The sequence below is a fragment of the Pteropus medius genome, unplaced genomic scaffold (assembly GCF_902729225.1).
Source record: "Pteropus medius unplaced genomic scaffold, Ma_sr-lr_union100, whole genome shotgun sequence".
Lineage (NCBI taxonomy): Eukaryota > Metazoa > Chordata > Mammalia > Chiroptera > Pteropodidae > Pteropus > Pteropus medius.
Window position 1 is genome coordinate 10,099,317 of NW_024351729.1, and position 12,987 is coordinate 10,112,303.

Genomic DNA, 12,987 nt, shown 5'->3' on the forward strand with positions numbered 1-12,987 from the left:
ATCCGGCCAAGAACCTAAGTGGAATACCTACACAGATTTCTGGAGCTCCTTGTCTGCTGCTCCTTCCTCTTGAGTATGCTGCCTTATAAATTCTAGGCATCTTAGCAGCCCAACTCTCCTCCATTTCCTCTGCTCAGCCTCTGCCTCCTTCCCCAAGCAAGACTGCAATTTTGCTTATGTTCCACTTCCCCATACCAGATTCACTGCCAGACAGAAATCTGTTGTAAATGTGGAGCTCACCTCTAGTGCTTCTCTTCCCTTAAGGATTGTAGCCTTCTAAGTTCCATTGTCAAATACAAGAAAATAGTTTTACAGCTATTTACAGCAAAATAGTAAATCCAATATCAGCTATTCTAGTGTGGTCAGATCAGAAATTCACTACTATTCATTCTTCAATATGAGTTTTTACATCACTTACACAACAGTTATCCAGAATGATTAAACTAGTTTAAATCCACTTACTGTTCCTTTATGTTTTTTGGTTTGCATGTTTTATTTTAAACCTAGATCTATTTTGTAAGTTTTAGCAAATTAAAGTCCTAAAATATATACAGTATAATTTTATTTTATCCTAGTTATACCATACTTAGTTAAAAGTCAAACAGTTATAAAATGATTTTAAAAAAGGAAACAACTTATTTTTTCTCCCACCTATATTAACCTTTTTTCTCTTGTATTTTATGATGTTTTAACCTCTGAAGAAGCTTGAAGTGTCTATGAGTCTGTTTCTGTTTTGGGAGGGGGAGTTCAGCAGCCAGGTGAAAAAAAGTAAAGGGATTAAGAAGTACAAATTGGTGGTTACAAAACAGTCACAGGGATGTGAAATACAGCATAGGGAATATAGTCAAGAATATCGTAATAACTATGTATAGTGCCAGGTAGGTACTAGACTAATTGGTGGGAATCACTCTGTTAAGTTACATAAATGTCTAACCACTATACTGTACACCTGAAACTAATATAATATTAATGTCAACTGTAGTTGAAAAATAAAAATTAAAAAAATAATAAAATAAAATTAAAAAAAAAATAATAAGCTTGCTGGCCAGAGAGACTTTCCCTTCCTGGGCTAGCCAATTCCTAGAGATAGCAAAGGGCTTGGCTGTATGGAAATAATCTTTCAAATACAAACTAACCAATCCCAAATTAATAGCCCTAATCACTTCGTCTAACTTCCCCTGCCCTATATCATCCCAGGGCCTGGTACCAGGCAACTAGAGACTACTTCTATAGCCCAAAGCCTTCTGGAATTATTCAAATTAGCCAACCCTAAACTGTTGACTCTGCCTGTATCGCTTTTCTCAAGGAAAGCCTAATAAAGGCTTTGGTCTAGGCTCCCCGCTTGCTTCTATCTTCTGCCTCCTGAACACCCTGATACTTTCCCTGTGGCCCTGTGTGGTGTGGTGCAATGTGTCCAATTTTCTCGAGAAATATGAGTAATAAATTCTTCTTTCAATGGCATTAGCTTCTCCAGGTCATCATTCAGTCATACCTCTATTCATTAAATCTTGGGTTTAGAATACTACCCTACCCACTTCCTAATTTCTACTCCTTAAAAGTCAACTTTCAATCACTTTTAAAGGATGTCTTTGTTTTTTGCCATGAAATGTTTCTAAGTAACATGCTTATTGTTAATTGATTTTCAAACTTTAGATACAATCTACTGACTGCTTACTGTAGAAGAAAAATATTAGCTCTCAACACCCTCCCCTCACAATCTTCACATTTCTCTTCTCTTTATTCCTCGATATATATTTTACTTTTTTGTTACAGCAATACTTAGTGTTTACATTATTATGTATATGTAACTATTTTTCAGAGTTTGGCAATATAGTTATAATGACTATATTTCCTTTCTTGTATCATATTTTAATTTCCTTGGTGTTAATATGTATCATTTTTTTTGTTTCTTTGTGCAATTTTCTATGTAATTATTAATAAGTCATTCCCAAACTTTTGAGTTCCATTAAAACTCTCTTTTCAATATGCTTAAACTAATGGTTCCTATTAAATAAATAGGAAAAAGATTTTGATTATGCTAATAAAGATAAGCACACTATTAATTTATATTATTTTACAATATTAATTTCAAGTTTTATTTAAATAGACATATATCCACAAAATTCTTGAAAACTTGGCAATGAAGCTTAGGAAAACTACTTGCAAAGTTAAAGAAATAATATGGATTACCTTTAGCAAAACTATGCCTTGTCTTTTTTTAAAAAAACCTATGCTTAAATAACTATCTTCAATACTCAACACTTAAACAAAATGAAGTTCTTTAAAAAAAAAAAAAATGAAGCACAGAGGAAATTTTTAGGATTTCACTGAAATTCAACCAATGTAATAAAACTATTTGAAAACAACTGGACTAATCAATGAATCCTACAGCGGTATGAAATAGTGTTGCTCCTTGTAAAGAAAACTCTTAGATACGTTTAAGATTCTAAGAAGCTTAACTATAAATAGAAGCAAACTCTTAAGCTCTGGTGTGAGAGGCAATTTAATGAATTATAGCCTGAAGCCAGACTGATTACATTCCCAGCTCCACCATTTACGAGTTCTATGATCTTATGGAAATTCTTTAAACCTTACAGTACCTGTTTCCTCATCTGCAAAAGAAGGATGCTAATAAGTGTATATATATTTTGGGAGAGGGGTGTTATAAAGACTAAATAAGTTAATCCATGCAAAAATAATTGGAGAGATTAACTGGAGAGAAAAATAATTGGAGAGAAGAAAGGAGAGAGGAAAAGGAAAAGATGAGAAAAAAGAAAGGGTGTGCTATGGACTGAACATTTGTGCCCGCTCGAAATGTTTATGTTGAAGCCTAAATTCCTAATGTGATGGTATTTGTAGGTGGGTGTTTGGGAGGTAATTAGGTCATAAGGGTAGAGATCTCATGAAATGGATTAACACCATTATAAGAAGAGACATGAGAAAAATTATCTCTTTACTCTTTACTATATCACTACACAATGAGAAGACAGCCAATAGCAAACCAAGAAGCAGGCTCTCACTGGACAACAAATCTGCCAGCACGTTGATCTTGAACTTTTCACCCTCCAGAGAGGTGAGAAACAAGTGTTTGTTGTTTAAGCCACCCAGCCTATGGTAGTTTGTTATAGAAGTCCAAACTGACTAAGACAGAGTGGGAGAGAGTTGATGGGAGGGGAAGATCAAGACAGAGAAAAATGCATGTGTGATAAACACTCAGAACCATAGACAGTAAGATCCTCGGGAAGAATACCACCAAGATTATGCATTTTACAGTAAGCTGTTTATTTAAAAAATACCAATATAGCCTATAATATAGAAATAGAATTCTGTAAAATATCAAATAAATAGATATAGCTTTTGTTTCTTTCCTATCCACCCAAAAAATATATAATTAATGTAGGATAGTTGAAACTATAAAAATGCACTCATCTCTAGAAGAGAACTTTAATATTACCTGTACAGAAAAATACTTCACTTCATCAAACTTAATTATAGCGTTCTTTTCATTATAGCTATATAGTTTGTTTTGTAATAGCAAGCTACGAATTTTTGTACATTTCACAATATTGTTTATAGAGATGCGAATGAACAAATTATTGTAATGCTGCCAACTGACTGAAATACAGAGATATTTAGGAAGCAAATTTTGTCGTAATTGAATAATAACACATATAAAATTAGTCCATTAAACAATTCAGGCCAAAACCTAAGAATCAATCAAATAAATAAAGAAGGTAATTGTAGAGCATATTAAAAAATAAAAAGTCCTGTAAAATAGTACTTTTGCCCATCAATGGTAGGCACAATATAAGTTGGAAAAGGTTGATTACTTCCTTAGATCATTTCTCATATTTTTATCTTCACGTTATGACTTCTTTGCAAATTTTTCTTTATTTTTAAGATGACTAAACATTTACAATATATAGCTGAAATTTTTTAAGCATAATTATATAGAAATTCAAAAATTCAAAAAATATGTCATTTGAGAGTAATTTATTTTTAATTTTAAGACAAAATTTAAAGCTGCATTCTATTCTAATTCATCACTTCACTTTATACTTCACTTATACCACATTGGTCTGTATTTTTATCTTTCATAGCAATTGATGCAGTAAAACAATTTTGTTTTTATGATTTAACTAATCATCTTCAAAAATCTCTTTATATAAAATTCTCTTCAATAATTCACTCATATAAAAAAGAAATAACATGTCTTCATAATGAGACTAGGTGTATGCTATGCTATATCTATTACTAGGCATTCAGCTTATTTAAAGGCACCAAGATAAATAAATCCTTTAAACAATGTTTAAGAGAAGCATAGTTATTACTTAGAAATAAATTAGTATTACTTAGAAATAAATTAGTAACATATATTTCAAGCAGACATGTATTTTTCCTTTAAGTCATATGATGATTAAGGTAAGTTATAGATGGCTAAAAGTCTTTTATCACTCTCTACATCAAAAAGTAGAATTGATTTTCCTTTGCTCTTGAATCTGGCCTGGACTTTTGACTACTTTAACATGCAAGTCTATGCATGTTAACATGCAGGTTATGCATGACCACAGCCTGCGTGAGAAAGGCACCAGTCAGGGTGCAAAATTTAAGGGGATGCCAAAAACTTCAGTAACAAAGATAAATCACATTTTAATGTAATATATTTTTAAATCAAAATTAATACAGGAAAAAATGATGAAAGACAAGAACCTAGGAATATACAGAAAGGTCCAACCATTTCAGCATCCCAGCTGAGTGCAGGCATCTTCTCTAAGCATCAGACACACAAATGAGCCATTTTAGATATTCCAGCCATTTAAATATTCTAGCCAGATGACTGCAGCCTCACCTGTGATGATATGAATAAGTACCACCTAATGAATGTACAGATAGTGGCTGATAATAAGATAATTACTGTTTTTTTTTTTTAATAATTGACCTAGGCTTTATTTTTCTGTTGTTTTTGTTTTATTTTATTTTAAATAGTTACTGTTTTAAGCCATTAAGTCTTAGAGCATATTATAATGCAGTGAAACAGTAATATATGATTATAGTATGGTTCCGAAGTAAAAAGAAAGGATACTCTTAGGCGTAAAATGTCTGCAATTCTTTATACGAACAGCCAGGCAGCCAACCTATAATAATCAAAATAAAAACACAGCAAATGAATTTTCAAAAGTTAACTTTTCTTCATTTTACTCAACACCAAACTATATATTTTGAAAAAGCTCCACTTTTTCTCTTTAGAAATATTGTTTCTCATTAGAAATATCTAGTTGTTGGAAAATGCCAGAAAGCAGAAATACAGAAGAAAAATAGCATTTATTTAAAATAAACCTAAAATAAATAAGAATACAAAGAAAAACAATGGTTCACTACCAACTTAACTCCAACCATCACTCTTTGTATCATTTTTATTTTATATTAAGTGAGAACTGATAAAATGTAGCATCTTGCATATAATAAGCTTTGCTTCAGATAAGCTTTTTATCCAGTATCCTAAACCACTTTATTCATTCAACAATCATTCACTGACTATAATATGCCATGGCCTTATTCAAAGTGTTTCTAAATATTAAAGAAAATTATAACTTGTGTTTAACCATAAAATTAAATACAAAATGAATACAGGAACACTTGAATGCTAATTTGCAGTATTTACCAAATATATTTAGCCATGTTTGGTTTTAAAAAATGAGTAGAAACAACACCAATATTAGATGAAACATTGTGAAACAAATTAAATGGCCCAATAGTATTTTTAAATGTAATGTAAGTAATTTTAAAGATTTGGTTTTAGAACAATACAGAAAAAGATGTTAACATTCAATATTTAATTAAAAGACTACTGTATCTGAATGATGAAATCCTAAAGAAGAAAATACTGTGGTTAATTCTTAAGGAAACATAGTTATGAAATGTTACATTAAAGGAAAGGTTCAAAGTGGGGGGGGATGTATGTTGTTACATAATTTAGTCAGGATTTTAAATGGTATTGCCATAGGTGATTCCATGAATCATTTTTTATTTCTTAAAATTGGGTTGTACAAATGAGGGTTAAACAGGAAGTACAGCTACAATTTTGTATTGTATAACTCTATATATTAACATTGTCATAAATCATTGACTGCCAGCTAAGTATCTCAACATGAAGCCTTGCGCAACTACCCTAACTTTATGTCTCAATACCTCCTTATACTTTTACATGATAGATCTATACACTATAGAAAAGAGAATAAATTTCTATTCAAGTATAGGAAAAGATTTAACACTCAAAAATATAATAATGATCATCAACAGGCTGCAGATAACAAATGTTGCCACAGATTCTGAGACTGAACATCCTCACTCCCCACTCTCAAATACACATTTAAAACAGAAAAGCAGCCAGAAAGCTGTTCACAAAAGCACTTTATGTGCCCAACTTTAAGACATAGCTTTTTCACATTTTTTCTGAAAACAAGATGTGACTACCAGAAACAGGAGTAGTGAGCTGTGTTGTAGTTATCATTGTTTACACATGTACTAACCTTGCCAAATATCTCAGAATAAATCACAGAACTTTCAGAGGGAAAGTCATGTGACTAAATCACGCACTGAGAGGAGCTATCAATCACATGCCAAATTTCTCTCTGTCAAAAACTTCCAGCTGACTTTTAAGAGAAGCTTTTTCATGTCTAGCAACATGTAATTCAAATAAGGAAAATGCAAACTATGAAATTAGGAAGTGTGAGTGAAAGAAAAATCTTCTTCAAAATGTCAGTTCTAAAGAGATGTAAATGTCAGCCAAAGTGATTTCAAAGAATCTTTTCTAAGTTTAGAATTGAACAGTGAGGGCTTTTACTCCAACTTTGTTTGTGAGAGAGGAAAAAAAGTGTTATATAATTATATAGATAAATGCACACCATGGTATTTTGTAAAAACAAAAATGTATTAATTAATATAGGCTTACTTTTTCCTTCAGAAAGATGATATTAAATTCATCACATTTTTTATTCAAGAAAAGGTATGACTATATGATAGGAGCTAGAGAAATTTATTTCATACCCATTAACTATTCTAATAGTGTTCTGAAAAGAAAGATCACTGTAAAAGAATATTTGACAATATTTGACAGTTCTAAATGTGCATACACCCTCATGTCCTATATTCTACAGCACCGAAAAGAGAAAACAGATTTTTCTGGTTCTCAGCCTAGATATCAGGTATGTTTGTGTGTATGTGTATGATTGTTAAGTATATTTGCTTTTGTTTTGGAGTTTATTATTTTTTTGGATGAGGGAGAGGTGTGGGGTTAATTTTCAAAATGTAGCTCAAAGGTTCCTAAATCTGATAATAAATACAATTATCTAAAGGTCTCAATAAAAATAATGATTTCTTGGCCCCATTCTCAGATTCTAAGTTAGCAGATTGTACGTGGGGCCCAAGAATCAATGTGTTTATAAAGTATTCTAGGTGATTCTGATGTAACTTGAGGTTGGGAATTGCTAGTGCAGAAAACATTTTTTCTTCTGTGAATCAGGATGTTTTCCACAATTTCACTGATCATTAGGATGCTTTTCTGACTTATAAAAGTAAAAAATTCATGAATATATTATTAGAGTACCATTTTCTATATATTCTTTTTGATTACCAAATAATAAACATTAACTAATCTTTGTATGAGATAAGAATAACTTGTATAGGTTTACTGAAGATTAGTCATACATACCACGTCCCCAAATGGCACCAAATTTGGTGCTTCAGGTGTTACTTCTAGTTCTTTACTTTCAGACCCTCTAAGAGTTCTTCTCAGCATCTACAATGTAAATAAATTAATTTAAGACTGTAGATGGTAAAGAACATAACTAGATAAAATATTTCTTCAATTTTATGAGTATCTAGTAAGTAGCAGGTGCTATTCTAGGAAGTGTGTTATTAATATGACTAGAAAACTCATCCCTACCCTTGATATGTTTATCAGTAAGTTAGCAGAAAAACAAAATGTATATAATTAAACATGAAATTATTTAGGGAATCAGCAAAGAAAAAAGGGCATAGTAGCGTGAACAGTGAGTTCTTGCAAACTAAAAATGACCATCATTGCCACACTCCAGTCTTAATCTGATGTCGACTAGGTATTGTAACCCATAGATGGTAGTGAACCTACTTGTATGTTATTCCAATATTCCTTCTGTCTTTGTTCATAAGGGCTCTGGTCACTATACACAATGGTTAGCCTTTAAAAATTACAAGAAATTTTAATATAGATTTTAAAAGCAAAATAAAGAGAAAAGGAAGGGAAAGGATTGGAAGAGAGAAGTGAGAATAGGGAAAAACTGCTTATTAAAAACATCCAACTTGAAAAGGAGAAGTAATGTATCCCTAACCTTAGTTGAATTTGAATTAACATGGCCTTATTTACAAGCACTAACTTCCCAGGAATCTTTGCTGTTGTTATGTCTTTAAAAAAATCACTTGTTCGATTTTTAAAATAGACAATAAATCTTTAGATATGTTGAAATTTTGTTTTAAAGCATATACTACTTTAGTGGTATTAAAAAAATTGTTTTACATATCTTGGATTATTTTGTCATTGTTTCAGCCGACTGGTTTAATGTGTTTTATACATAGATAACTTAATTTGTAGTTTAAGGTAACTGAGTGACAATTACCATATTGTCACAGAAATATTGGACTGTGGTACATGATATGTGTATTTAACATGGAACTTCAAGCTATCTAATGTTTTTGTAATCTTATTATGGAAGTCTACTTTAAATGGGCATTTTATTATTTTTGAATGGGCATTTTAATAAATACAAAATAACTGAGGGAAAAACTCCTTAGCATTTTTAGGTTCAACTTATCCTTAACAAATTGGCAAAAATACTACTTCCCCCCTTCATTTTACTACCTTTTTACTTTTTCTTCCTCATTTGCGCAAAGCTCTCTTCAGTGACAATGTGAGCAAAACAATTCTTTGCCAAAATTCTGTTAGAACTTTGAACGAAAGTTCTAAAGACAAGTCTCATAAAGTCTCTGACACCACCTAGAATTTCTCCTGAACCTGCAGAGAATTTCTATTTGTTAATTCCACTCTGCCTATCACCTCTGTCACTTTGGGGCCACCTTGAACTTCTAGGAGTCTCTGGGCACGTCTATAAAAAAGTCTGTACATTCACTCACATTGTTCTGTACTTCTTCCCCAAAGACCTTTTGACCTACTCTCCTCCATCTCACACTTTTCTCTGAAAACCCACTAGCCTACCTGCTTACCTTTTCTGAGAATATTCCTATTTCCTAGCCCTAGCAGAAACCTCGCTATCCTTACATGTGGTTACCATTTACAGCAATGTGCCTGGCGTTGTGCTGATTCCAGCTTGAAGTGTCCCTGCCCTCAAGAAGCGCAGTCTGGTGTTGAAGACAGGTAGGTGGAAAAATGCAGCTTTGCTATAAGAAAAACAACTGCCAAGAAGAAAGAATTTTTTTCTTTGCTGTTTCTTTGCCCAACCCAGATCTTCTAAATAAGATCTTTTTATTTGATGAGTCAGATCTTGCTATTCATTGTGCAAGTTACAGGTACATGGAATTGTTAACTCTAGAAATGACTTGTTTTAATGCTCTTTTTCCCTGCCCCAGCTCAAGAGCAATGACTTCTTTTCCCCCTTTGTCATTTTCTGTCCCCGTGAAACAAGGACACTCACAGCTGGGACTCGGGATTATCCCCTAGTGAGTGGGAGAAAAATATCAGAAATTAACAATTTCTTTAACAAATAAGAAAGTAAACACATACAGCTGACTCTAAGCAGTAGACAAATATTCTGAGGAAAAGTGTGAGTTTCATGCTCAGAAGGGTTCACATCAGTGCCTCATGCTTTCAGGGTATTGTGTTTGCTAGTTAAGTGGATTGACCAATTACATGCCTTTAAGGAGTAGAATATTTTTTACAAATAGATGAGGACTGATCTTAAAAAATTTCATGGCAAAGCAATTTTATAAGTCGGCAAACATAACGATGTATATGCACTTTGCTTTTACAAAAGGCAAATGTACCAAATTTGCTAACCTTTTCTATGATAACAAATAGCTGTTAGTAGTATGTAAATTAGCAAATATTTTAAAATATATATTTCTTAATCTGTCCTTTCAGAGTAAGGTGATGACATTTTAATGAATGTGAAAACAACTATCTCTTTGAAATAAAGTAATGTTAAGGTGAGAAAAGTTAGAAAACTACTGGAAATACTTCCATCTAATGTTATTTTGTGTGTGCAAATGTGTTACGATCACTCTAGAAGCTCATGGTATTATTATACTCTAAAGACTCAGAAACAATTTTATTTGATTAAAAATCTCACAAATGAAGTGTTTCATCAGGTTAAGAGACTATTTTTCCTTTTAAATATTAAAAAATGCAATTCCTTCCAATTAGTTTGCCAGAACTAATTAATCAGAGAACACTTTACTGATAAAATCTGAACTAAAAAGTTTGCATAACAAAACAGAAATGACAAATGACAAGTGATTAGGCAGAACCGAGATGCACCTCTTCCATTTCAGAATTTCAAATCTTTGAAGGTATCTTTTTCAAATATAATAGCATTAAAAACAAATATTGAAATAAATGTGCCTTAGAACCAGACCTTCAAATCACTACATAACAAAGTATTAAATCATGCTTTTCAAAAAGAGTGATGTTTATGAGTTTTGTACCACTAACAAATAAAATGGAATTAAAAATCATTTCTAAAACATTGCTTATTATTTTTAATTTTTGTATATTATAGAATTCATATATAATAAATTGCAGTATATTTATGTAATATATAAAAAAATATATAAACATTGGTGACAGATGTTCATATGTTTTTTACTGACAAGATTGTGCAATAAAAGAAATTGGAGACTACTGCTATAGAGTCACATCTTTGTGCCTATAACTATGTCGCACTTTCCTAAATGTGCCTTTCTGGAGGATTTAAACTGCCAGTTCCTATGCTATGCCCACCTTAGCATAGTCTGCTTAGAATGAAGGACGCTCACCATTCCCATTTGATGCCCCCCACTGCCTTCCATTTAAGATGGAGGTAGGAGTTGCCTAATAGCTTTCAGTTTAGACTCATTACCAGAAAGCCTTGATAAAGCTGAGACTTAGTTCCTCATTTGATTGTCCTCTTTTTTGCAAATACTAACGGTCACAAAAAGAGGAGCAAAGGGGTAAGATCCTAGTACCAAGCCCCATTCAGGATGCCTAAGAACTACCTCAGAGACCCAGGGCAAATAAGAAGGGTGGGGAGAGAGAGTTAAGGAAAGGAGGAGATGATACTTGAAGTGGATGTGAAGAAGAGGGAGAGAGGCCTAGATAGAATAAGTGTAAAAGCCTAAAGAAGCAAGACACAATTTATGTTATTGTATCCTGTTATATTGATATAATATATATACTTAAACGATATAAACAATTTATCCATGGGGGATACGTTCCAAGACCCCCAGTGGATGCCTGAAACCGCAGATTGCATTGAACCCTGTATATATACTATGTTTTCTCCTATACATGCACACCTATGATAAAGTCCAATTTATAAATTAGGCACAGTAGGAGATTAGCAACAACTAATAATATATAGAACAATTATAACAATAAAAGTTATGTGAATGTGGTCACTCGTTTCAGGGGATTCTTGCTGAAGTCTTTGTACAGTCTCTGTACTTTCTGGCACCACACGTTGCCATCAACTAGAACATGTTTTCTGTTCATGTCCTCTCCCCACAAATTTAATGCCTTTCCATCTTGACTAAGCACTCACCTCACACTGTGACCTTAACTTTTGCAGTTCGAGGTGTGATGGCAAAACTAGCATGAATTTCTTTTTCCTTCTTCACAATTTCATGGATAAAAGATTCATTCTTAACTGTAAATCTTAGCAACCTCAGGATATCATTTTTCTCCCTTATTAAGTCAAGAACTTTCACCTTTTAACTTAAAAGGAAGCACTTTACGGTTTCCTTTTAGCATATCCAAATCCCCAGCATCACTACTCACATGTTTTTGGAGTATTATTAAGGGTTACTTGAACGCAAGCACTGCAATACCATGGCAGTCGACCTGATAACCTAGACAGCTACTATGGGAATAGTGGATGGGTAGAGTATATGGTATGGATATGCTGGACAAAGGAATGATTCAGGTCCCGGTCGGGATGAAGAGGGATGGAGCAATATTTCGTCACTCTACTCAGAACAGCGTGCAATTTAAAACTAATGAATTGTTTATTTCTGGAATTTTCCACTTAATATTTTCAGGCCATGGTTGACTGTGGGTAACTGAAACTGCAGAAAGCAAAACTGTGGATAAAGGAGACTACCATATATTTGTATATTGTATATAAATATTATTACATTATGTTATGTTTATATAATATATAAGTATATTATATATACTTATATTTATGTAATAAAGCCTATTATATATAAAATTCACCACATTAAATTGAGCTACAGATTAAATGCAATCAAAATCAAAGTCCCAACAAGTTTTCCTATGGAAATTGATGAGCTTTTCCAAAAATTAATATGCAAGTGAAAGGCCAAGACTAGCCAAGACAATCTTGAAGGAAAAAAACAGGGTGAAATAACTTAAAAATTAAAGAAATAGACGGTCTGGAAACAGACCTACACATTTGCAGACACTTCATTTGTGACAAAGTTGGCAAGCAGAATAGTGAGGAAAAAATCCTCTCAGCTGGGTCAAGGAGAAATTGCCACACACACAAAAAGAATAAAAGAACAAAAGTAGGGGAGAGAAGGAGGGAGAGAGAGAGAGAGAGAAAGGGAAGAAAACCTGATGAACATGACACACACACAAGAATCAGTTACAGGTGAATTGAAAATGTCAATGGGAAAAGAAAAACAATTAAAGGATAATATGGGAGAATATTTCAATGTCACTGAGATAGAAGATTTCTAAAACAGCATATAAAGAGCAATAACCATAAAGAAAATGTT

At 32.6% G+C, this 12,987-nt stretch overlaps 1 protein-coding gene across 1 annotated transcript in view; it reads right to left on the reverse strand.

Annotated features, from left to right (window-relative positions):
* Nucleotides 1–12,987, reverse strand: part of CATSPERT (catsper channel auxiliary subunit tau) — a 100,589-nt gene that overhangs the window by 78,747 nt on the left and 8,855 nt on the right. The window contains exons 2-4 of the mRNA XM_039844443.1: nucleotides 7,712–7,798; nucleotides 5,084–5,135; nucleotides 3,455–3,615 (exon numbers count right to left, since the gene is read on the reverse strand). Coding sequence (XP_039700377.1) covers nucleotides 3,455–3,615; nucleotides 5,084–5,135; nucleotides 7,712–7,798 — 300 coding nt within the window. The remainder of the gene's footprint in view (nucleotides 1–3,454; nucleotides 3,616–5,083; nucleotides 5,136–7,711; nucleotides 7,799–12,987) is intronic.